The following is a 26,160-nucleotide window of genomic DNA, read 5'->3' as shown; positions in this document are numbered from 1 at the left end:
ACTCACCTAGCGGGGGGAGCCAGTGCTCCAAAGGACCTGCCCTCCAGAAGATAATTCTGGTTTTGGGGGTCCCACCATACGTGTCCAACTGTGTGTGTCAGTTTTATTCTGATTTTCCATTATATCCAATTTTGTCTTGAGAGTCTGGGTTCCAGTGTGACTGTCACGCTTCTGTACCCCACATGTACCACCATACATGGGGAAAGAACACACAGATTATTGGGAGTGATCCGCTGCAAGTCTGCATGGCTGCCAGTCCTAATTCCCCGTCTCATTTTTTCAAATGTAATGAGAGAGCAAGCACAGGCAGAAAAGCCGATTTCCCTCCCACGATGACTGTTCCCTGATGCTCGGCCCTCGGCCCTCTTGTGCTTTGCACCCTGCCTCCAGCAGAGGCTCTGCATGTCCCTCCTCAGTCCTCGGCCCAGCGGGGCTCTGCTGTTCTCCAGAGCACACAGAGCAGCCCGCTGGCTTCACCTCGCCTCTGCGGTACGGAGGGATACAGAGGGGTGCAGTCCCAGCTTTGTGACCTGCTGCCTGTGTGACCATGGGAAAAGCATCCTTAGAGACCCAGGCTCCTCGCAATAAAACGGGGGGCAGGAGGGGGAGGAGTAAAAACAATCCCTCACAGCGTGAAAAGACACTGACTTTGCACAAAGTTAGGCCCAGAGCCACTCTGGATTTGGCCACATACTTGCAATACCGTGAGCCTCAGTCTCCCATCTGGGCAGTGGGACAAGAATCCCTTGTTCGGGGTGCTGAATGTGCTAAAGGCTGGGTGAGGCTCCTGCATGGTGCCTGGCCAGTAGCAGGCTCTCAGGGATGCCCACTCGCTCTGCTCCGCCTGGGGCCTCAGGACCGAGTCATGTCAGGTGGGCACAAGGAGGGGAAGGGAGACAGTTTTTACAGTGAGTGTGTGTGTGTGTGTTCAAGCAGATTAAAACTGTTTCCTTGTCTTAGTTGCCTCAGCAGTGGTAGTGGTTTTTTTCCCTCATCTGTTTTCAGAGGTGGAGGTGGCTGGACCCCTGGTTGCAGGGGACTGCCCCTCTCCCCGAGGGCACTGTGACCATGGAGCACAGCCTGTTCTCAGCCGTAATTATCACATGGGCATCTCCTTGGGGTGGGTGAAACACAGGCGGCAGCCAGGCCCCGGAGTTTCCTGTTGAGTAGGTCTGGGTGCGCCCAAGAACGTGCATTTCCAGCCGGTTCCCGGGTGAACGGCCCTGTGGGGACCACACATGGAGCCAGCGTCTCCCAGAGACATTGATAAATTCTGCTTGGCACAGACAACCATCTTCCCCTTTGAGGGCCTCCCCTGGGACATGTTGCAAGTAGCTAAATGTCAGCTTGTTTTACATTGGCTGCATTTTCAATGCCACTGTGAGATGTGGGAGCACTTTTTAAAGCCTGCCTCCTTACCTCCTTAGCATGCGAGTCCTATGAAGTACTCTCTAATTAAAAAAAAAAAAAAAAAACAGTTCCCTGGTCAGAGAAGTCGGGTAAGGGTCCTTCTGTGGTCCCCTCTGGGGAGTTCCGAGTGCAGCCTGTCACCTGGCCAGGGAGGCTGTGCCTCAGAGAAAGCCACACGACCCCTGGTAACCCAGCATTTGCCACACCCGCTTGCAGCCCTCTGCACTGCGCAGCGGGACGTTCACGAGCACACTGGGCGAGGAGGGGCACTGGACGCCTGCGGTGGTGGGGGGGTGTCTCTGGCACATGGCCTTCCTACCTCAGTCCTCTCTGGGAGCGCGTTCTGTCTGGGCCTTGTACTCAGGGCAACAGTGACACTGTCTGAGCCAGACTGTTGTGGGGCCCCGTGAAATCAGACTTGTCCTGTTATCTGCTACTCCAAGTAAGAATCGGCCCGGCTTAATAGGAATGTGTGTATATATATTACAAATAGCAACCCTAAAAGCACTTATAAAGTATAAACTCGTGCAGTAAAACTTCAACTTTTTTTCATTTTAGTGAATGGTAGTGTGTTATACTTTTTAAAATTCCAAATCATAGAACATTTATAAAGAAATGTGGTGTTGTTGCTTTCGTGACCACACTATAATCTGGACTCGTCTGATTACAGTATTGCCACTAAAACTCCTCAAAGAGAAGACCCAGTTTAATGCATAAGGTAAAATTATCTGTAATAAATATATCAATCATTTGGGTAACATTTTCATTGTAGAGTGCTTGGGGTTTCTTCCCAAAAGTTTGTTTTCTTAAGGGGTTTTTAAATATATTTCCTACCATATTTATGTTGCTTATTTTCTCCTTTCTCCTAATAAATATAAACTTCAAACTAGTGAAATCTTACTAAATAAGGTTTTAATCCTTTGGAAAAATTGTTCACCCAATAACAAGCACAGGCCACCCTCCAGGGCACTGCATGCCTGCTCAGGGGACATTCCATCATGACGGGGGCTCAGCTGTGTGTCCCCAAGCCCCTCCTGTGACCGGCCTGCAGGGTAGGAGGGTGACTTTTGTGCCTTATTTGTGAGTATTGAGAGAAATGGAGCCTCAGGAAAGTTTATTGTTCACTGTGTTTCCTCGGAATGAACTGTTCTCCAGACTGTACATCGTGGCCCATTGGCTGGTCATAAAGTCGGTTCAGTGGGTGGAGACCAGCTGTTTTTTTAATGGAACAGGATCAAGCAGAAAATTTTACAGTGTGTCTGCCACATGTGAGATTCAGGACTGTTTGTTCTAGGAGTGTCTGTGCGTGGGCACTGAGTCACTTGTGTTAAATGACCCAAGTTTTTATTGTGGGTCATGATCAAAATGTGGGAAAGCCATTGGGCAGGAAAGATTTTAAGCCATTTTAGAGTACAGAAGAATTAATAAGTTAAGATTAATCGTTTCCTTTTTTGAAGCTGTGACTTGTCTTGCCTGCCCCCACGGCAGTTCTGTGCTCTGCCCGCACCCTGTGTGCTCTGCCCACTGCCTGCAGTGAGGGGCAGCGGTGCGGCTGCTGGCATCGCCGTAGGATTCCTTCTCACTGTTCCAGGATGACTCGGCTCCTGGGGCAGCGTCCCGCTCTAGGACCCGACAAGTGTTGCAGTCCCTTGGAGATACTGATGCTCGGGGTAGCCGCAGTGCCAGACCAGTGCGATTCGTGGAGAATTTACTCCAAGAGAGAATGGACTGTGAGTGGGGCTAGGGCCACCAGTGCAGTATGCTCCCAGCGTCCCCCAGCTGGCACCGTGTTAGGTATTTTGAATAGTACACTTGAAACTGTTTAGGTGCAACCCAGTGCACCCTATTGAGAGGAGAGGAAACTGCCCCAGTCCCTTGTCTGCTGTGGCCCATGCCCCGCTGTGTGTCTGGTGCACATCTGCTTCTGAAACTCCCTGGACACACACTCGTCTGTGCTCGGCTGACTGCTCATCTCCCAGAGCTCAGCCAGCACCTCGCCTGTCCTGCCGATCCCCCTGCTGTACATTCTCCTGCAGCGCCCTGTCCTTCCCGGGAGCAGCTCTCTGCCTAAATGTAGGCCTTCGGTGAATTTCTCATCACTTGTTTCACGTTGGGCCCTGCTGCCTCAGACACGTGCAGACCAGCCAGCTGCCTCGGGGACAGACCATTGGCTTCTTCTTAAAGCCAATCCCTGCTGACCTCTCCGTGTGGGTTTTGGACTTAGCCTGCCCTCCCTGCATCTGAGAGTTGCAGGGATCCAGAGCAGGAAAGGAGAACTCACTTGGCCAAGGTTATGTGGTTAGGGGAGAGGGGGTGGTTTGCATTGCCCCTGAAGAAGAACCAGAATACTCCATGTGCATCTCGGTTCCCTGGCGCTCCGACCTCTCCGCAGTCTGGGCCTTACCTGCTGTCTCCATACCCGTCCTCTGACCTACAGCATAGGGTTTATGTTCACACTCCTTTCGACCCCTTAGGTGTAACTTAGTGTATTATATTAAATTCAGGAAAGCATTTCATAGCCCCAGGTACTGTTTTTAAGTTAGTGAAAGTATGTCTTTAATAAAAATCCCCTCATAATTTTGTCGCACACATTGTTATTAGAAAGTCCTCCTGGTAAAATGTTTACAACTACCTTGTCATTGAATAGTGAAGTGAGTTCATCTTAACAAGTCTGTCCCTCTGTCTGTGCCTGATTTTCTTATAAATCACATATTTGGTAAATTCACAAAACTGTGCCTTGGCCACAAAAGATTTGGATTTGAAAAGCATCAGCTATTGTTACGGGCCCAGGCTTGTGAGTTTGGATCCTGGCTCTCCCCTTACTAGCTGTGTAGCCTTGAGCAGCCCAATAAACCTCTCTGTGCCTGAGTGGCCTCACCCGTACGTTGTGATTGTTGGCAGCACTTACCCGATCAGGCTGCCGGGAAAGTTACATGAATTAACGTGTCTACAGCCACATTAGTGACTGAAGAGTTCCTGGCATGGAATAAGAGAAAAATACTAGCTCTTATTAGCACATGTTTTTTATTACTTTGTTTATAAAGATTTTATTTATTTACTTTTGGAGAGAGAGAGAAAGAGGGGAGGAGAAACATCAATGTGAGAGAGAAACATTGATTGGCTGCCTCTCATACGCACCCCAACTGGGGACCACACCTGCAACCCAGACACATGCCCTGACCAGAAATTGAATTGGTGACCTTTCACTTTGCAGGATGATGCCCAACCAACTGAGCCACACCAGTCAGGGCTATTATCACTCTTTATCTCCACTATTTTACAATCAAAATCTAGAACTGAAAGGAACCCTAAAACTCTCTAAGTAGATGTCCCTGGCTGTCATTGAATAGTCCAGAGTTTGGAGGTTACCATGGTGACTTTCCCATCCCACCTAATAACGCATGCTTGAGAAATGCTTCATTTCTAGGACTCTCGTAGGACTCCACGGGCAGTAATTGCCCAGGTGAATGTCACTGTAGTATGGCTCATGGAACTAATGCTTCCATCAAGGACACTTGGTCCAGCTCTCCCACCTGACGGAGGATTTTATAATTTCTAGAATTTCGTGTGGAATTATTTCCCATCAGGCAATTCCACAGGAAATCAAAGCCCAAAGGCCTGAGTTCACTTGACTTGCAAAGCCACTGCTGTCCTGTCTCGACCTTCCACGTGAAAGGTCACGTGGCGTTGGCGTTGGAGTCTTAGACTAAAGTTGAGTTCCTCTTCCTCTGTCAGAAGTGCCCATGGCCCACCCGGCTTTGCACAGGCAGTGCTTGCAGATGAGGGCATTCGGCCCTTGGTGGGTGGTCCTGCTTTACCATTAATGACAAGGCAGCTAAAGGCACGAGCCCAGTACACAGCCTTGCTCAGGGACAGCCGTGAGGCGGGTGCAGGCTGTGGACCCCACCCTGCCACCCCACCACCCCGTGGCTCTGGGATGACTGGGGGAGGTAGAGGAGAAGGATGAGGATGGAAAAATGGATTGTTGGCTCTCCCGATAATTCACTGGGATTCCTCTGTCAGCCTTTGAGGTCAAATGCTGTCCAAATGGATATGCTGCCTTCAACTCCACGTAAAATCCAGAGTACAGTTGAAACTGCCTTTAATCAGTGTCCCAGAATGTGTCGATGCTGACAGAGGTCTAGCCAAAAGGCTTCCATAAGCAAATACATTTAGGGAACGTAGGTTAAATGAAGTTAACCTGGTTTCCTTAAGACATCTCAAGGCCCTCATACACTAAGGGGCATTGAAATCTCCAGGCAGAGGATACAGGAAGCAGTGTTTCCAGAACTCGGTTGAGGGAGGTTACCCAAATGATGCTGCGGGACTAGAGTTGGGCGGAACGTATTCTGGGGCCACAGTTCTGAGGGCTGTGTGTGGCAGGTGGAAGGAGGACACTTTGCCAGAGAATCTGAGGACCAGATCCTTGCCCTGTCTCCACTTGCGCCCAGTCCCGTGACCACCGGTGGCACGGTCTTCTCTGCCACTGAGCTGCTGCCTCAGCTGTGTGGGAGGCGGCCAGAGTGACCAGCGTGCTGCCCGCCCCACGCGCCTCGGAGAGAAGGTCGCCGGAACCCGGACAGACGAGATCCGAAATCAGGGAGAGCTCTGCCTGCAGATGTAAGACACACCATTGGCGCACAGCTCTCTGAACCCAGAAAAGGCCGTGAGGGGCACCGGCTAGTGGGGAGAAATTCCCTGTTTACCTGTGTCTTATTTTGTCTCGCCAAAGCTTTTGCCTAAATGCATGAGTGAAATTCTACTGTGTATAGATAAATGTATGGAGCTGACCGTAGCTTCTCCGTGTAATCCCGTAGTAATGCCTAGGGTTTTTCTCGCCCCTTGACAGCTATACCAGCGTGTTTAGTCTAAATCCATTTCATTCTTGGTGGCAGACGGAGCGGCAGTCAGAGCCTCAGGGGAGGCAGAAAGTGCCCACGTGTCCCCAGGGCAAGCCCGGCCCGGCCCAGAGGGCTCAGAAAACTGCAGCGGTTTTCATATTTTCACACTAACTCCTATACGCTGGCAGAAACTGAACTGACGTGAGGCTATTTATAGTCCTTATTTATCCTGCCTAGTGTAATCCCCACACATTTTGCTGTAGAAAACATTAATGGGTTTGAATACGGGCTGCCGCCCCACAACACCCACATCCCAGGGTGTCAGTTAGACACGATTTACACAATGTGCTGCCTTTGTAAAATTTGAGAAAATCTGAATTCAGAAGAAACCTTTCTGACCCCAAGGGATCCGGGTGAGACATCGGGGGCTCTAATGGAAACTCTGAGGCACAGAGGCACCTGTGAAGGTCAGTGTCACCCACACGGGCACAGGGTGGTGAGGAACAGGCTGTTCTGTTACTGGCCTCCGGTGAGAGGTTCCGCACCCTCGTGACTGCTAATCACCGCCCTGGCACCTGGTGAGGAGCCTCACGGGTGCTGCAGCACCCCCGCCCTGTCTCCTCCCTCCCAGAGACAAGCCAGTGCCCGGCCCGTCACAGCACGGGGCCCTGCTCTCTCCCCGACCAGGGCCCCCAAAGGCTCCCTTGTACCCCCACACCCTGGCTGCTCGAGAGAGAAGCAGTTGGCATCTGCCCTGACTGGTATAGCTCAGTGGATTGGGCATTGTCCTGCAAACCAAAAGGTTGCCAGTTCAATTCCCAGTCAGGGCACATGCCTGGGTCACAGGCCAGGCCCCCAGGGCATGAGAGAAGCAACTGATCTATGTTTCTCTGACACATCAGTGTTTCCCTCCCTCTCTTTCTGCCTCTCTTCCCTTCTCTCTAAAAATAAACAAATAAAATATTTTTAAAATATATAAATAAATAAGAAGCAGTTGGCATGCACCCCAGAAGCTAACTACCTCCTAAAGCCAGCTGTATTTTATGAGCCTTAGAAATTTTGTTGTAGCAGTCCATTATAAATTATTGAATTAACTCTATATATTTATAGCAACATCTTAACAGTTTAATAATTTACTCATCCCTTATGGATCCTTTGGGATGTTTCTCTTCATTGTTAGGAAAAAGGGTCCTTTCAGAGCTAACTTCACTGGGCTGCCCCCTCCGTGATGCTTCCTGAGTTCTTAAACAGAATCCGCACCACCGGTCCTGGGCGTGAAGGGCCTGACACCCAGCAGGCGGACCACCCCTCCAGGAAGCCGGTGCTTACTCCCCGCCTGTGCCCCAGGGCCACCAAGGCTGTGGGAACCAGCCAGCCCCAAGACTCAGGACACTGGCCGTGAGTGTCCTGCACTGGCTGGCATGGCTTATGACACAGGATAGGGACCTAAGCATCATTAATACCGTTTCTAAGGGGAAGTAAGTTCTAAGTCCAAACAAGTGACACCCTGCTTTGGGAGCACTCTCCTTTGTGAGATGCGGCCAGCAGCCCGCTGCCCGTGGGTTCCTGCCTTTGAGTTGTCTCCACCGAGCCCTGTGCCTCACCGGTGCTCTCAGGCCCTCCTGTTGCGTGGAAGGGAATGGCAGCAGGCGCTGTTTCCGAATACTCCCCAGCAAATGATGGAACCCTGGAGTCAGGGAGGGCCTTAGGTAAGGAGGAGAAAGGTTTTAAGCAAGGACCTGGATCCTTCAGGTATTTGGAAATCCAGCTGAAAAGGCAAAGCACGGTGAACTCCTGTGCAGGTTGGGCACCGTGGCTGCGTAGTCTTTACCCTCTCCCAGCTTCAGAGGGAACGCCTCGGTGAAGGTCCCTTTTGCTTGGAGGTGACTGTCCTGTCGTGAGTGAAGTCACACTGTATGAAAAGAGGACACTCGTTTCTTTACCAGTTGGGCTGCCTTGGAGCCTGGGTTTCCATCTGGGCACCTTCACTTTTGAATCATTCCAGATTTTTAGGGAAACATGGCCAGAGTCCTGCAGAGAAATTCAGCTCTTATCATTAGCTTCCAGGAATTGCCAGGAATTAAAGAAGATTGATGGTTTTTCCTGTTAAATTTAATTCAGACTCTCAAAAGTGGTTTTAATAGGGCACTGCTTCCCTTCTTCTTTATCATTTAAGATTCAATGCATGGTTTCATCACCACTCTCCAGTTTGACTTGAGATGAGCTGAAGGAGTACCTCTTAGCCTGACCTCTCTCTCTTAATTGGGAGGGAAACGGTTCACTGGTCTTCAAGGTCAGTCTGGCTAACCCTGGAGGAAGAGCCCCTGTGCCTGGGAACTCCAGGCTGTCTCCTCATCGCCCGCAGATCCAGCCCAGCCAGGTGGGTGGGTAACAAAAATGAATGCACACGTCTCTGATCCCTCCTTTGCAAGCCTTTGGGGCTCTCTGTGCACAAGGAGTTCGGTGCCTTTCTAAGACGTGAGCCCCAGTTTATCACTCGGCTAATTCCCTCTCTGTATAGACCGTGCTAGTGACACTCATTCAGTGCTGGTGGCATTTGTCGAGCCTCTCTGTGTTCCTGACACTATGCCAGGTGCTGGGGACACAACAAACTCAACCTTTGTCCTTAACCTTGAAGGCGTGCAAGAACCTGCACTGTAGTGTGATTAAGTGAGAAGTTCTTGTGAAAACACAGCTGGGGAAAGGGTCACAGGGTCAGGGAAAGCAATGGAAAGAGAACACGTGAGCTCACTCTGAGCTAATGTTTGCCGACTGGCTAAGTTTAAGGCCACACAGGCAGAGACAGCACCAGCGTTTCTTCTGTGTGAGATGCAACTCCCTAGAGGCCTACGGTGACAGTTAGGACCACCCTAGAGTCCTGCGTCTCGGCTTGGAGTGGCTATGTGATGTGTTGAGGCTGATGTGGTTTGGGGAATGACAGGAGGCACTATTAATAATTTACACAGGAGCCAAGACCTAACCTCGGACAGTCCCCAAGGAGTCAGGGACAGTGGCCCTCCCAGGGTAACTGGCCAGAGAAGTGGCAGCGTCGGCCGGCTGCACTTTTCCCCCAGGTAAGGATAGGAAGTCGAATACAATGCCATCTGCCGTCACAGTGAATTTTGGGGACTGCAATGCAGAAATGGCACAGTTACGTCACCGATTCTCATTTCAGAACCCCCTCACTGCCCTGTTACCAAACTGCGAAGAGGCTGGTTTTTCTTTATGTTCAAATCAACACAGTTTTGAGGTAAATGCAGAGAAAAACAACATATTGCATCTTGATTTTAAGAAGAGCTCTTCTTTGGGGTTCTTTGTACATGATAGAACTCCTTTTAAGACAGTGTTCTGAGTCAGTACTCCCATCCCATCTCTGCCTGCCTTGCTGAAACAAGCAGCACAGCTGCAAACGATTTTTTAAAAGATTTTATTTATTTATTTTTTAAAGAGAGGGGAAGGGAGGGAGGAAGAAAGGGAGAGAAACATTAATGTGTGAAAGAAATATCAATTGGTTACCTCACGCTTGCCCCCAAGGGGGGACCTTGCCCACAACCCAGGCATGTGCCCTGACTGGGGATCGAACCTGCAATCTTTTGGTTCACAGGCTAGTACCCAATCCCCTGAGCCACACCAGCCAAAGGGCAAACAATTTTTATCTGGGTGCCTCATTCACATATCTCACTGGAAATACTGCACTCTTCGTTTCCTTGGGAAAGCCTCCTTGCAGAGGGAGACTGTGCACCCACTTGCTCCAGATAGACTCTGTGCCCCACACCTTAACAGATTTCCTCCTGGACGTCACGGTACCCTAGGGCCCTTTCTCTGGTCCCCAAGGTGACAGCTCAGTCATCAGATGCTTTAACCCAGGTGATGGAACAGTGCAAGCACAGGCCATGGACACCTGCTCCTCCACAGCCAGGGCCACATGGTGTGGATTTTCTGGAATAGTTCTGGTTTCAACTATTCTGTCCCCTTGTCCATGCAGGAGCTTCTGCTTGTTGGGTAGTGTGCTCTGGTTCTCGATAACAACGAGCAAAACAATAGGGTTATCTTACCTATAGCATGTGACCCGGAGAAACAAGGGCCCTGGGTCCATTGGCAAGGACGTCAAGCCTGCCTTGTGTCCAGTCCATGCTGCGGAGCCCAGCCCCCTCGTGCCCTTAGGCTCCAGGAGGGTGTACCCTTCTGTGCTGGTCACACCGGGTCTCCAGGACCCAGCCCAGTCAGTGGCTGGCATCCGTGGCTGCTCAGTAAACATTTACCTGAGGCACAGGCACAGGCATGGTGTTGACGTGCTGAGATCCACATCTGCAGACCCGCCATGCCCCGGGCACTCCTGCCGCCCGGGACCTCAGCTGCACCAGAAAGAGCTCCCCAACCAGAATCAGCTCTCCAGCTGGGATGTTTTCCTCTTGCAATCTAACAGAGCTCCACTCCCTGCAGGGCCAGCTGGGAAAGGCCCCAATTCCTCTTCCCCTACACCACCCTTAGCTGACGTTCTAAATCGTTTACATCAGTTGTGGGGCTTCACCACTGTCACCAACCCTGGAGGTTTTCGTGCTCCTCCGAAATGTGGCCGTGCTGTTCTTATACTCTCCACCACCCTCTCGGCACGGGGGGGGCCTTAGTTATGGACATATTCTCCCACCCAGGGGGGGAAGGAGGGAGGCTCTGGTGTGAGGGTTTGTTCATGCGTGCCATTGGAAACTGAGCATTATAAAATACCAACTCTGCCTTGATTTCTTAAACACTAAATTTATATTTATCCCTAACATCCCTCGAAGAGTGACATGTCTATCCTGATGTCTCATCCTGGTCACCCTCTTTGGGACTATCTCTCCAGGTGCACCTTGGCTTGGTAGGGAAAGCCCAGGTTGCTGCCTGTTGCTCCTTTCCTGAAGCCCTGGCAAGATCCATGTGGTCCATGAGCGTTGCCTTGGGTTACGGATTGAAGCCGTCCTCCAGACACAAGCATGTGCCTCTCGGCTCTCATTTTTACCAGCATGATAACGACCATCCAGATAATGTGGGTGTGGCCTGGATCAGTCTGCTTCAGGTTACATGCTAACCTCCTGAGAGTTCTCTCCTGGATCACACCTTGAATGTGCAGTGTGCCTAACACATGGAGCTCACTTGATCTTCCTCCAGTTCCTGTGAGCTCCGGAGGGGTAACTAGCTCCTCATCTCAGGTGAGGACACTGAGGTTCAAGTCCAACTCAAGGTGGCCCAGGGCCACCTGGCTCTCAGAAGGTGTGTTTTGTCTGTTCTCTTTCAGCCCCACGAAACTGCCTCGCTGCCATTGATTTATCTGTCTGGCTTTTTAATAAAATTAGCTGTTATTAAAAGCAGATTATCTGGCTGTCCCCACAGCAAGCAAATAAAGGGCCCTAAGGAAGCAGACCCCCAAAGGGAACATTTGGCAGCAAGGAGTGGCCATGAGAGCACTGGGCGTGGGGTCCAGGGCAGGCCGTGTGGGGTGTGCACTTTATCTCCTGCTCCTGCTCTGCTGTTCTTCACTTGAAAGCTGTATTTGCCGAGTTCAGAGAGTCTCGGGTTCTCCAGATGATGTCAGGAGCAGCCCTGGGAGAACTCACACCCCTGACAGAAGGTCGGCCTGTGGAGTTTCTTCCTGTTGATAATGACACACTCGGCTTTCTTGCGGTTGCCGCAAACACCGGCCACATTGAAACTGGGACGGTTTCTCTGTTTTCCAGGTTAGCTTCTGGTAACCCTGGTTCGCCTCTGGGACCAGCTCTCTGACGCCTTCCGTCTTCACCCAGCCCCCACCCCAGAACCCCGTTCAGGGGGAGAATGCCGAGTGCTTGTTTGTGGGCAGGAAAGAGAGGATGGCCATGGTGAGGAGTGGGGACAGGTGTCCCTGCAGCCACTGGACAGGCAGAGCACCGGAGGCCCTCCAGACGTCATGAAATGTTTTCTAATGCTGAGGCATGCTTGGCATTTAAAGCTATTGATCTAGGGTGAATACATAAATGAAACCAGCTAATAAACAAGTACACCCTAGGGCCCTGAGTACTAATTTATCAGGGAGTGAGCTGGTCCCTGAAGACGATCAGAGCGTCTGAATATTCAGTAGTCAGTGGATGAAGACCTTCCCCAGTGCTCAGAGTGCACTTCTCACCACCTCAAGTGACAGACATTAGCCTGCAGCCCAGTGCATCCTGCTTGTTCCTCCTGCAGTGTCCTGAGTGCTGGCTCTGCACAAAGGGGGCGGGGGAGGGGGGCTCTTGGGTTGAATGGAAGTCATCATCCTAACTCACTCTCGGGTTTAAAAAGTAAGCAGAATCGGCCGTGGGTTTAGTTTTCTACATACTTGACTTGGCTCCTCTTTTTCTATTAATTGCTGAAAAGGCTTGAGGGCATGGTGTGGTCTGAGGAGAGTCCGCAGAGCCAGGCAGCAGCTGAATGTAGATCGGGAGACCCCTGAGGAGGGCAGCTCAGGGGGCAGCTCGGCCTGTCCGGCTGGCTGGCGGGGGAGGGGCCGGCTACCAGCTCACCAGGTCCCTCCCTGCCCTGGGTCTGGAGGGCGGATTAAGAATGTAATCACTGGTGAATCCAGCAACAGAGAAATCCGGGTGCTCTTGTCAGGCGTCCCAGGTGCTTGGCTCTCACTAAGCTGTGTCTGGTCCTCCCAGGACTTCTGCCTTTTGCTCCCTAAGGGACCTCACTGAGGGTCCTCGAGAGCCAGTTAAATCCGGCGTCCCTGCTCTTGTATTGCTGGATTCTCCCCAAAACCATCCCAGCGATAGCTGGTCCCACTGGAGGCCAGCCACCTGGACTTCCACAGAGCGGAGTAGAGCCAGACCAGATAAGTTTTTGGTGTCTGTAATTTGATTTCACATCAGTATGTACTTCTTTGTAATAAGAATTCCATTAGCACTTGTCTTGTCAGATTTTTTTCCCACTCACACGATCATTTTCCTTCTTGAAAGCCGTGCTACATGTCCTCTACAAAATACGTCCTTTGTGCGCGGAACCCTGGGCGCCTTCCTCCCCAAACCGTCCCGCTGTAAGACAGGACTCTTAGCCCCCAGGACGGCCGGCTCGCTCTGGTTTCCCCGTGTGGATAACAGTGCTCTGATGTCCTAGCACCTGTCTGGTCAGCACTGGCACGTTCATCCGGTTGGAATTCGAAAGGAAGACGCTGAAGCAAATGTGTTCGGAGACAAAGATGTGTTACTTACGGAAATGAAATAACATTTATAATTTCTAATACATATGTGAATAGTTACACGGGCCCCGCTGGAAAGCGGGGGGTTTCTCTGGGTAAGGAGCTGACTGGAGAAGCAGGTGCGTCCTAGGCAGGAATCTCCAGATACCACCGGTATCGCCTGATCCAGTGTATTTAGGGCCGGTCCACCCGGAGCCAACGTCTTCCAACAGCACAGCTTTGGACCGAACCAGCAGGCAGGGTTTCTTGTTCTTTTTCCAGCCTCTTTGACAACCCACATGGTAAAACACACACATACATTAAATTGTTGGGTTTGTGTTTTTTTTTTTAATTTTAAGGCTTAGCCCTTCCCTGTAATGATAATCTACATTTTTCCTAAGAGGTATCTTTTCTGGAACATTTAGCAGTATAAACGAAGCAGTCCATTTTCCTGCCCTGCACAGTTTTCTGGGAGTGAGGTGGGCATGGGTTCAAATGCTTTGGCACTGGGATGACCTTTTCTCTCTGGGGTGCCCTCGAATCCTGCCCCATGGCACCGTATGGAGTTAGAACAGGAATGAGGACAGTCAAAGTGGACACCCTGTCATTCCTCAAAGATGCTCTAAGAAGCCTTAGAATTCTTTAGTCTTTAAAAAAAAGGAGAGATTTCTTAAATTACATTTTAGAAGACAAAACAGCAACTTCTGCACTATCCTTATACAGGCAGTTAATTCACTACTTGTCACAACTAAATGTGACTGTGTCCGTGGAGGCCGTATTCTAAGCACAGTACATGCTGTGTAGTCTCACTAAGCTCCCAACTGTTCTGCAAACTAGGGATTGTTCCCATTTCACAGATGGCCAGTAAGGCTCAGAGAAGCTATTCATTCAAACTGAGATCTGAGCCCAGAGCCATTTGTCTCCAAAGCCAGTCCTCAGTTGCTCAGTTACATGGCTTCTCTCTCTGTGCTGCAGAATGAGGTGGATTTTCCAAACCACGCAGGTGCCCAGCCCACCCACGCACTGTCAGGAAGGGTGGCCTGCGTTTCTCTCATCACGGACTGCCATACTCTGTATTGTGATAAATAGGAGCACTCCCCCTGGCCCAGAACAAGCTCTACGTGTTAAATCCGTAAGGCGCAAGCTAAGTAATTAGAATACTTGACTGTATTTACCATCTTTGCATCCAGGGAAGGAGGGAAAACACAGTAAAGACAGAAGGAGAAGGAGCAGAGAAAAGCCACAAGTCACATGATGAAATCTTCCTGCACGTAGAGTACTAAGAATAGAGCAGTCTTCTGGAAATGGGTCCAGAGGGAAGATGGAGATGCCCGGGCCTCGCTGGAACCGGCGATAGCTTTCATTACACACTCTGAGTGTCTGTGGGACTCACCCGTCCTGCACATTCGGTACTGGGTGTCAGCCCCTCCGCCTAAACAAGTGGGCGCGTGAAGCATCCACATCTGGAGCAGCAGCAGTCGTATGTCTGTGGGTGGAGTGTCATCCAGAGGACAGCATTTTTAGAAAAGAAGAGCATCCTCCCACACCAAGACATGGAGCCGCACTCAGCTCTGGAACAGGCTCAGAACAGCCTGGACTAAGGCCTGGTCCTGAAGTCAGGGCCCCCTCGGGCCATCGGGGCTGAGTGAGGGAGCAGAGACAGCTCCCCGGCCCAGGACGGCTGAGGTCCGTTCCTCTTGTTCCAAGACCAGTTTGAACACGAGCGCCAATGCTCTCCCTCGGAAGAGTACCTTTGCTATGCCCTTTAAAAAATACAAACTCCATACATCAAATCTAGCAGGAATTGGGGTCCAGGTTATTTTCTCTCAGATTTACAGTGAAAAGCACTTGAGCTGTGTTTTATTTGCCTTAAGTTAGACTCACTGGACAATCGCATATCACTTAGGGAAAGAGGGACACACTCGTCCTGTCTGCGGGGATGTCTGCTCTCAGTGTTCCTTGCGCGGCCCCCCTGGCCGAGGCTTTGCCAGCCCGAGAGCTACAAGGACCAGCAGTGCCATCTTGTGGGAGAGCTCTCAGCTCCTGAAACCGGCTGAAGAAGACACACAACCTTGACTGTCTAACTTTGAAGAATGACATTGCAAAGAAATGTCTGGACGCAGTCAAGTGCGATGTTCCCCTCTGGTCACCAGTCATGCTAATTATTACTTTGGCGTCTAGAAAATTAATAACCCAAATAAATGAACAGCAAACCAGAAAGCCATTTCAACTAAAATGGCTAGAAAGGATTTGTTTTTATCTACTTACTAGAAAAGGTATTTAAAATCACCCCAGGTGGGAATATGTTTTTTCGTGAATTCTGTGAAAAGATAAAGCCACAGGTTTAGTGCGAAGTCAAAAAATCAACAGCAGAATCTGTTTTTACGTTGCCATCCTAATGGCAGCGTATCTCAAGAGACCCCCCTCTGTCCTTTCATAGGTCAGCGAGAGGATGGCTTTTCCCAGGGGTGCGTCATGCGAGCTGGGCTGCCCCGTCTCTGCAAGGGAAGAGTCTGCGTTTAGCCCTCACTGACTCCGTGCTGACGGAAGCGAATTAAATCGCACGCCTTCCTTTTGTGCACTGTGCCCTAGCACTGGGTCCCTCTTCCTGTCACACTTGTGAGTACACGAGTGTGCACATGCACACATGGATCTCAGCTTAATATCACCTTTCCGAGATCTATGTTGACTCCCTCTACGTATCAGTCTCCCCAAGTATACTTGAGCAAAGCACCTGCTCGTTTCTTTCCTGACACCGATCCCCATTCAAAACTTCAGACATCAACGCCTGACTCCTGTGCTGGTGTGAGCTGCCGAGGACGGTGGCTGTGCTGCTCCGTCCTCTCTCTCTGGCTACGGGAGGGGCTCCATCAGCACTGGCAAGCCCTGTGGGTGACGTTGTAGCTCCTCCGGGCACAGGGAAGCCCTTCACCAACAGCCCATCAGTGGGCCGGATTTGGGGAACTAGCGTGCCCCTCCACCCCCTTGTGGCTGCACACAGACACCCTGAAGGCTGTGAGGCCCGGGAGCAGCACGGTGCCCCTAGTGAGCAGGCTGCAGGTTCAGTGGGGTGCTTCTGTCACTGGGAGTCGAAAAGCCAGGCCCCTCTTCACAGACCTGGGAGCTGCCCGTTGAAAAACGAAATAGGGACTCTGACACAGCTCTCTGGGCCTGTGTGAGACAGCTGCTCCCTGACTCATGGGCAACTTGGACTTTTAGGGAGATTTTTAGGGGGAAACCCCTTCCTGAGCACTCACATGCCTTCTTACCAGAAGCGGAGGGGGTGTTACATGACGACCAGCTCCCAGGTCCTGTTTTCAGGATGACTCAGCGCTACTGATGACCGCTGTGTGGGAGGGGCCTGGACTAGCCAAGGTCAGTTCAGACTGCTCAGAGCTGGGCAGGGACCGCCTCACTTCTGCCCTCTGACGGTCCGGGTCTTGAAGTCTAGGACACACACAAGTGTCAAGTACTGTGACCTCAGTCATTTTCCCATTGATTACATGTTGGGCTGATAGTATTTTAGATATACTGAGTTGAATAAAATCTATTGACATATATTTCAATAACTGCTGTTTTAGAGTTCAGGGGAGTTTTATAAACATGAATTCCTTTGCTCAACCTTGAGGACTCCCACTGAAAGATGAGACCGTCACACTGGTCCTGGGGGCATCTGAATTCCCCAGGGTCACACTTTCATGAAGCGTTTACTGTCATTTCAATCTTGCCTGGCTAGAATGCTGGTAAGGCATAAATGCTGTTAATCAAGGAAACATAAATAACAGGAAATTTTTGTCCAGGACAGGTGACCCTGGTGAGACTCCGACGTGGTCTTTAACAGGTGAATGCTGGAAGCCTACGTGCGTCAGTCACTCGGGGCTGCTTACGCGGTGTGGCAGGGCTGAAGCTTCCGCTGACTCACAGGAAGTGTCACCCAGGCTCCAATCTCTACTAATTACGCCTCACTTGCAGTTTCTTTCATTTTAAATAAGTGTGGTTTCTAAAAACTGGAGAGGCCTGAGGATATGGGGTGGGCAGGAGTGATATTTTTCACTGTCTCTGTTTCCTGAGAGAAAGTAATGTTACATCTTCAAAACAACAGCTGTCAGAGTGATTTCCATCAGATTAAATAAATCCTCAAAGCTGAGATCACAGTTTCTAGAATCTTGGAAATGTAGGTTATGCTTTGCATGGAACCCTAATGGAATTCAAAATACACGTGTCTTTGCAAACACGGCTTCGCAAGCAGACTCATTACTGGGTTTTCTCGTTTGTGAGTTTTGGTTTAAGCTCAAGGAGGTTAGAAAGAGCTTTTACTATATAAATGGAATAGAGAAACGTTGACCAATTTGAGACACTATTCACCGCAGAGGGAAAAGGGCAGTGACACCAGGCCGTTGGCCACACCCGAAGGAGACCTGCCCTGCAGCTCACAGCCACCAGGGCGAGGGCCATGTGGAAGTGGTGTCCCTCAGATGTCACACAAGAGGCCAGCCTCCTGTCATCTTCTCACAGCTGCTGCCCTATGGCCTTACCAGCAGTTCCATCCTCACCAGCAACTGCGGCCTTTTCAGTTTTAGAAAAGAGAAGCCGACTGTGGGCAGGGTGCAGGGAGAGTCTGTATCATAAAGACCTTGAAGGAATGATCAATGCAGATTGGTACTCATTGTTTCTTGATGCAAAGAAGCATATTCTTAAAATTATCTGCCAAATCTAAACCACAGTGAGATGCCACTGCACACGCACTAGACAGTAACAAGCGTCAGTGAGGGTGTGAGGTGCTGGAACCCTGTGCATTGCTGGTGGGAATCCAAACTGGTGGGACGTCTGTGGGAATCAGTATGGTGGCGCCTCGGGTTAAAGACAGAATCAACACACAGCCCAGCAAGTCCACTCCTGAGTGTCCACACGGACGCATTGAAGGCAGGGCCTCAAACAGAATGGGGTACACCCGTGTTCGTAGCATCATTAATCACCATAGTCCAAAAGGCGGAAACAACTCAAGTGTCCATCCACAGATGAGTGGGTAAACCAGACGTGCTCCAGCCACACAATGCTATATCACTCGGCCTTTAAAAAGCAAGGAAATTCTGGCACGTGCTACCACATGGATGACCCTTGAAGACATTATGCTCAGTGAAGGAAGCCAGACACAAGAGGAAAACCTACATGAGGTACTAGACCATTGAACTGTCAGGACAGGTAGTAGAACAGCATCACAAGGGCTCAAGGGAAGGGAGAATGGGGAGTCATCGTCTGTCAGACAGGGTTCCTGTTGAGGTGACGAAAACACCTGGAAATGGATCGTGGTGATGGCTGTATAACTGTGCATGTGCTTAATGGCACTGAATTGTACAATTAAAGATAGCTTAAAAGGTACATTTTTAGAAAGTGTTTATTTGTTGCTGAGCTAGCTGGGGCTTTGAAGCAAACGTGGACTCTGGAGGAGGGTTGCTTACCAGAACTGACACAGGCGGGAACACCCCCTCCAGCCTTGGCAGGACTTGGCAGGTACAGCACAATTCTTTGATGTTTTAACAACAGAACAAACAAAAAGTGCACTCTTGCAGCAAGAGCCTCTTCTCCACCCTACGGGATCCAAGGGTTTTTTTCCTTTGCTCTGAGCCCAGCGGGCTTTCCTCGGGTGCACTGCTCCTTGATGAGCAGAATCCAAAACGCCCTCACAACCCAACAGCTTAAGTACCGGTGAGTCAGAGTGTGGGCGCCTCTGTAGGAATGGGCTTAGTGAGGGGAACCATCTGCATGGGCCATGTGGACCCTTAGGTCTGCACACCAGCCTCTGACCCCCCTCCGGGGATGAGCTGCAATGGTAGGGGGGTGCCTCCTTTGACCCTGGAGTCCGAGTGTCCATAGCTGTCTAGCAGTCATGCTGTGAGTCTTCTTGAGGGGCTTGTTTGAGGAGAGACGCTACAATGGGCGCCAGAGAAATAAACAGTGCACCCGCCACCGGGCATCAGACGGCAGAAGTGAGGCTGCAGCGTCCACCTGCACTCCCTGATGTCCAGGCTGGAACAGGGTCCCTGTGGCCTCTTATCATGACCATCCACACATGCATTTCCCAAGACACACTCAAGTCAAGGTCTAGAACCCACCCTCGTCATGTTGAATGTAGCAGACACCCAGGGCCAGGGTGCGAAGGGTCCCCTCTGAGGCCATGGAGGCCATCAGTGGAAGTGTGGGACCCTATGACAGGGCTCTGAAGTCTGGAGACCCTTCCGCCATGCACACAGAGGGGAACAGGTACAGGAAGCAGGCCACTGTCGTTCTGCCTGTGACGGAGCCACCTTCCCTCCCGGGAGCCAGACGCACCACCTCCTCAGAACATTATCTGCTGATTCAGTTACATTTTTTTATAGTTCTTTTCAGTGCATAAATGTGTGTGTGTTATACACACAGTAATATAGAAGTGATTTTAACTTTTTTATACTTGTGTGCTTTTCAGCAATACATTTAATGTATATATGTGTAGAGAGACAGAAAGGATTATATATATACAAACTATATATGTATATATAAAATGTGTGTGTGTGTGTGTGTGTGTGTGTGTGTGTGTGTATTAAATGGCCCAAGCTTCCTCAGCTGCCCTTAGGGGCTCACTGGGCAGAGGAGCTAATCTCCTCAGTTGTGTGTCTCTCTCTCTTCTGACTAGAGTCACTCCCCGCGGATGACTTTCTCATCGGGTTCTTGCAGGCAGGGAGGGAGCGTCTCTGTTTCTGCCTTCAGAGCCTTGACTCAGGTCACAAGCCAATAAAAAGAGTGGAGACGATGGTAGCTGCCACGTACTGCACTCGTGGTACCTGCAGAGGGCCGGGCCCTTCTGGAAGGTGATGCTGCAAAATTAGTTATCAGGACAAACCATCCCCGTTTCAGGCTCCTCCTAGATTTTTGAAGGAACATTCAACAGTTAAGAAATGTTTGTGCTGCCATTTCCATATCTCTTTCCAAAACAGTGAGAATCCAGAGCATAGTTTCCAAGCTTTGCACACAGACCCCTCGACCGTGAATACTGGGCGGACCTCCCCGGGGTGGAGTGAGCAGTCACTGCAGTCATGTTTGGATTCACACAGACCCAAACATACTACGGAGGGGCTTACACTTGAGCTGAGCTTACTCATCTCTGCCTGGCTATTGATCCTGTGGCCAATTTTATCATATTTGTGATAAAAGGGGAAAAAATCCAGGCCAGTTAACCACACAACAAAAGCTAAGTAAAGCCACAGTCATATGGGGACATTTCAGGACTGCTTAGTAAGACCTGAAGTTTCTTACTCTCTTGGAGTAGCAGAAATTACTTGGGGGAATTTGGGGTGTTTGTGCTAAACTCTCTGGGATTTAAACAGTGAACTTTCGGAACATGGGGACTTTTGCCTAAAGCAACACAGAGCTAAGATGAGGGGTTTCCCTCTAAGGACCCAGCAGCAGAGCTGGTGGGAGGCAAGCTGGGCAGCTCACGGATGGATTCCACTGTCTGCCCAGCTAGACCGGCCTGGAGCAAATCCGTCCACCCCTGGAGCTACCCCCATCACACTGTCCCCACTGGACTCGCCGCGTAGTCACCCATCGCTCCCAGGTCTCTCTGTCCCTGCCCAAGCCATCTTGGAGGTGCGTGCTCCTGTGTACTCCCTGGAACTGTGTTCTGATATGCTAAAGCTGTGACACATGCAGCCATCTGAGAATGCACAGAAGAGCACGTGATAACATGCACATCTGCTCACTGCATCCTAAGTAGAGAAAGCAGATCACTAAACATATGACTCTTTTTCTAAGAAAAGCAAAAGAAAATAAGAACACAAGAGTGTCTGCCTATCCATCGAAAGACTGGAAGGATAGCCACTGTGTTAACAGTGATTGTCTCCAGGTGGTAGAATTATAAGTGATTCTAACACGTCTTCGTTTGTCGGCTTCTCAACGAGAAATGCGTATCACTTCGGCCCTATAATCCATCCCCTCAGTTTTGGTGACAGTGGGTGAGCTCAGTATGATAAAAGACGTTAAAAATGACAATAGCTTTTCAGACAGACCTTACATTTCTACCACTTGGGGTCCCATAGGGGCCAGGAGCCTTGCACTGGCTCTGAATCTCACGCACTAGAAGCTGCTGGAAGCCACAGGCTCCATGAAGACTGTGGAAGGGAACCCTCGGGCTACAGGACAGGGAGCTTCTCAGAGTCTCCAAGTTCATCCCGTGAGACTTTGTTCTCCTGCTTCAACGAGCAACGATGTCTATAATCTCCCGAAACCAAAACCACTGGGCTTGCCCATAGTTACGCACTGAGGATGAACCAAAGAACAAGAATAAAAAGGAAGTGTTTTCCGGCAGCTCACCTGCTGTTTGCTGCAATCTATTGCCTGAGCTCACCTCGGGAGAAGGACTCGAAGGTGTCCTGAGCCCAGGTGGTGGTTGTGATGAAAACACAGAGGAAGGGGTTTGCTTCCCACTTCCGCCTCCCTCCTCAGCCACTGCTCATTGCCCTCCCCTAAAACTAGCCTCATCTGCTTTCCCGTCGCCTGCCACAGTCCGGTCCCCTTTTGTGAGTCTTTCTGCTAAATCGCCTCTTCCCTTCTTGTCTTGCAGTCCGCCTAAACCCACCGTGTTCATCTCCGGTGTGATCGCCCGGGTAAGTGCCTCCCTCAAACCCGGCCTCAGCGTGTGCTCTTTCGGTTCCGTCTGTCTTTGCTAAACGCCGTTCTTCTGTCCAGTCCGGCGGTGCTTTGTCATCTCCCATCCCGGAGCGCACAGTGAGGAACTGCGCACAGTGACAACCTGGAGCTCACAGCGGGAGTGGGCGCAGCTGCCTCTCCCCTCCCCCACCTGTCTCCCTTCCCTGCAGTCCCAGCTACCCCCGGCCACGTGCTGCTGGGAGACCTGTGAGCTGAGGATGCTCTTACAGTTTCAAATGGTTGAAAAAAAATCGAAATAAGAGTTCTGGGTAGTGGCACATGAAAATGATACACAATTCAGGTTTCCGTGTCCACAGGTAAGGTTTCCGTGGCACACAGCTGCACCCATGCTACATGCCTTGTCCGTGGCTGAGCCGAACACTTGAGGCAGGAAATAGGACTCAAAAACCGTGAAATATTTACTGCCTGACACGTTATAGAAAATGTTCGCCAACCCCAGGACTAAACTCATGGCTTTTAATCACACCCTTGACGTTTCAAGAGCTCCCTCTTTGGGGAGACCCAGCAATTTGTAACTACGGGCCTCCCGCCAGCTAGCTAACTCCCATTTTGAGGAGGACGCAGTAACACCATCCTCCCCAGGAGCTCTGTGGCTCCCGGTGCATCTGGGCACTTAGCGTGTGATGTGTAAAGAAAATCCGTTGCCAGGGACAGCTCACCACAGCCATCCAGAGACTCTGGGACAGACGAGCGACACATCCACTGCATGTGAGGAAATTAAATGCAGACACCGTTTCAAGGTCAAACATGGTCAGTTGTCTAGGCCAGAGCAGCCGTGGCCCCACCTGCCCTGGCCACGCAGGTGCTGCTGGCGGGAGAGGGTGATTCCTCCCCTAGAGCAGCCGGGCACCTTCTCCGGGATTTGGCAGATTCGCCGAGAGGCAGGAGCCACCGCACACTTTTCAGCCCTGCCCTGTGTGTTTCCTTCTTGCCTTGCAGTTGTGGTGACAAACCTGCCTTTAAGACCCTGGATTCAGTTCTGTCTGGCCCCCAGTTCAAAAGATTACAAGAACAGTTCTAGCAGAAGCAAGACACCCAAACAGAGTTCCCAGTGAGAGGCAGCGAGCGTTCTCACATTCCGGGTGCTGTGTGGGCCTCAGGGCCCCTTCAGCTCTCCCGAGAGTCTCGGGACCCGCGCAGCCCAGGAGGCAGGCTTCTGCCGGCCACAGGTCCCCGTTCCGTCACCTGCGCTGCAGGGACACGGTGGGCACGGGGTTGGGGCTTCGCTCCTGCACGAACCAGTGGCTCGTTGGTGTTGATGAACCCATGCGTTCCTTCTCTGTCCCCTACAGGGCGACAAAGACTTCCCCCCGGCGGCCGCCCAGGTGGCTCACCAGAAGCCCCACGCCTCCATAGACAAGCACATGTCCCCGAGAACCCAGAACATCCAGCAGCCCCGCAAGTGACCAGCAAGGACCCAGCGCCCTCCGCAGCCGTGCCTGGTTTCCCGACATTTGGTATTTCCCCGGCAAAGAGAACTGCGTCTTCAAAACACGGCTCCACTGGGAAATCTAAGGCCAAGCAAAGCGCCCTTCCTTTGCCTTACATTTCTGTATCAAATACTAGAAACAGACCCCAAACCTTGTTTCCAGGGAGTCCTGGTTGGTGTCCGAGGACCACAGTGCCATTAGCAGAACTTGCCGAGTCCTGAGCAAAGTGAAGTTGCTCAGAGTTTAGCTTTAGTTCTATTTCAGCAATTGACTAAAATGTTTGCAGGTGGTCTCAAAAACAAGAGGGCACAAATTTGGGAGGATTGCATTACAATTAAGGGGAAACGTTCAATCATTTCATGGTTTTCAGTACTAGGACAATTCAGCCTTAACATTAACAGAGCATAAGAAATGCAGGTGTTAATTATGGGGGTGGGGTTCAAAAGGCAAAGCTGGGAAGACTGAAAACAGCAACCCTGAGTGTCACTCCGTGCTCGGCAAGGGATCCCTGTGCAGGGCAGCGCCAGGCAGTCCCAGGAGAACCAAAGAAAAGCTTGAATCATTGAAATGGCTCATCTATCCCACAAGTCATCTTGCTGAAAAATTAGAATGTAGGTAGTTTGCCCAAAGGTAGTACTTCCAGGGTGACATCTCAGCGTGGGTCCCGCGCTGCCTCTGCACCAGGACAGGCTTCGCCAGAGGAACGGGGCAAACCCGTGCTTGTCAGTATGCGCCTCTAGAGCTGTTTTGAGTTCTGGAAGTGAGCACTGACCAGGTGGGGGAACAGACGTATGGCTAATTCTGGAACACTACAGCAAGAGCATAGGATGCACAGAAAGAGCATTGAATCCATAGAGAACCAGACAAAAACCTGCCCTTTGTCTCCGAAGGGAGAAATAGCAATAGTGCATTCCATCTGAGCTAGAAAAACCTGTTTGTCAATCAGTCCAACTGCCCAGAATTCCTTTTGCCTGAGTGCACGTTCGCCTGGGCCCACGTTCACTGGGGCTCGTCAGAGGGCCCTGCTCTCTGCATGCATTTTCTGCCTGGAGTCGCCCTAGCCTGCTCTCTGGCTCACAGCTGTGGAGTGCCCTGCTCTTCTGAGAAGCCAAAGGGCTCCTTTACTCAGATGTTCAGATCCTCCAGAGCATCTGCTTCTGGAGAGGGTGTCCCCAACTGCCCCACTTACCCACGGTGGCCTTTGCTGCAGGCCAGCAGTGTGCAGCAAGCGGCTTGCACACCAGCCTCTCTGATGCCATTATCAAATCCACAGCTGCCGGCTGGTAGAAGTGATGCAGACCTAGTCAGAGACCTGTCCCCACCTTAAGAATGCACGTGGCATTCTAAAGGCAATGTTTGGTTTCCCGCCCCATTGACCTGCAGAAGCTGGAGTCTAACCTTAAAGGTATCGCATCATCACATCTGCCATTTCTTCATCTCTGAGATGCTGGCATACCCTGGGGCCGGCTTTGGAATTGCAGATCCAGTGGACAGCACTGTTGTGAGGCGCGCCGAGCAAAGAGCTCCCCACCCCCCACCCCCCCACCCCCCACCTCCTAGAGCCGCATCTCAGAGGAGCTGCGGAGAGAAGGCAGCTCTAGGTCAGCCCTATTAGACCATTGCACCCTTCACTACAAAAATTCAGACGCATCACCAGTACTTCCTGGGTCTGCAGCCAGGAGTGCTGCGCTGTGTTTCCCAGGGCACGTATTTCATGTGCTTTTAGCTGCATGTGGCGTGCATCTGGGGCTCCGGATCTTTGAAAGCAAAATGTTTTCCTGAATGAGTTTATCAATTGTTAACTTCAAGAATAATACTGATTATAATAAATCCCCTGCATTTCTTATCATGGTTTGATTTTCCTTATATTTCAAGGATTTTTCTTTTACATTTTACTGGAGTTGTTAGGTGGTTTCTATAGAAATAAGAACAGTCATGCGTGATGAGTATTTTCACAATTGTTTCCCAGACACAAAGTCGAAGTTGGACATGTGGCACTTCAAGTCCAATCGCCCACTTTCAAATGCCCTAAAATGGAAAAGCTTAAGGCAGTTGATTAAAACGTCTTACAGCTGGCCCTGTGCTGGTTGTCCTTCGGGAACAGACTTAGGAAGGAATTACGAGCAGGAATCCCAGGGGCGGCTGTGAGCAGCTTTTGACAAACAAGACATCTGCCTTTCTCCAAACGTCTCCTGTAACCGGTATGAACAGGATACAAAAATAATCACAGCTATTCAGCCTCAAGATCCAGAATCAGGTCACGCAGATTGGCACTGGGGCAGGGCGGGGTGGGGGGGACTCCTGGTGTTTTCTCACCCAGTACCCCATTTCCTCACCCGGAGAGGACCTGGGGTGTGTTCCGACCTGGAGTGCTGGCTCACATGCACACAAGCACGTGCCCGATGCAGAACAAAACTGCTGCCCATCCTCGGTCCAGGTTCTTCCACAGGCTAGGTGTGGACGCGTGTGAGCCTGTGTGTGCGTCGGGGAGCAAAACCTAAGGGTGTGACAGGCCCCCACCTTGAACAAGGACCAGCCAGCTGCAGAAACACCGCACCTAGGCACCTTGAGAGAGGGCAGGGCTACGGGGAAGGGCGGGGGGCGGGAG

The 26,160-nt window shown here is 50.9% G+C and overlaps 1 protein-coding gene across 1 annotated transcript in view; it reads left to right on the top strand.

Moving 5' to 3' along the window:
• LOC123824660 (death associated protein) overlaps positions 1–25,398 on the top strand; it is a 55,331-nt gene extending 29,933 nt beyond the window's left edge. Inside the window, exons 3-4 of the mRNA XM_045847946.1 lie at positions 22,016–22,058; positions 23,415–25,398. Coding sequence (XP_045703902.1) covers positions 22,016–22,058; positions 23,415–23,528 — 157 coding nt within the window. The 3' untranslated portion in view covers positions 23,529–25,398. The remainder of the gene's footprint in view (positions 1–22,015; positions 22,059–23,414) is intronic.
• The last annotated feature ends 762 nt before the right edge of the window (positions 25,399–26,160 follow it).

The sequence above is a fragment of the Phyllostomus hastatus genome, unplaced genomic scaffold, assembly GCF_019186645.2.
Source record: "Phyllostomus hastatus isolate PE091 unplaced genomic scaffold, TTU_PhHast_1.1 phas_contig_58, whole genome shotgun sequence".
In the NCBI taxonomy this organism is placed as follows: domain Eukaryota; kingdom Metazoa; phylum Chordata; class Mammalia; order Chiroptera; family Phyllostomidae; genus Phyllostomus; species Phyllostomus hastatus.
This window is presented reverse-complemented; position numbering and strand designations above follow the sequence as displayed.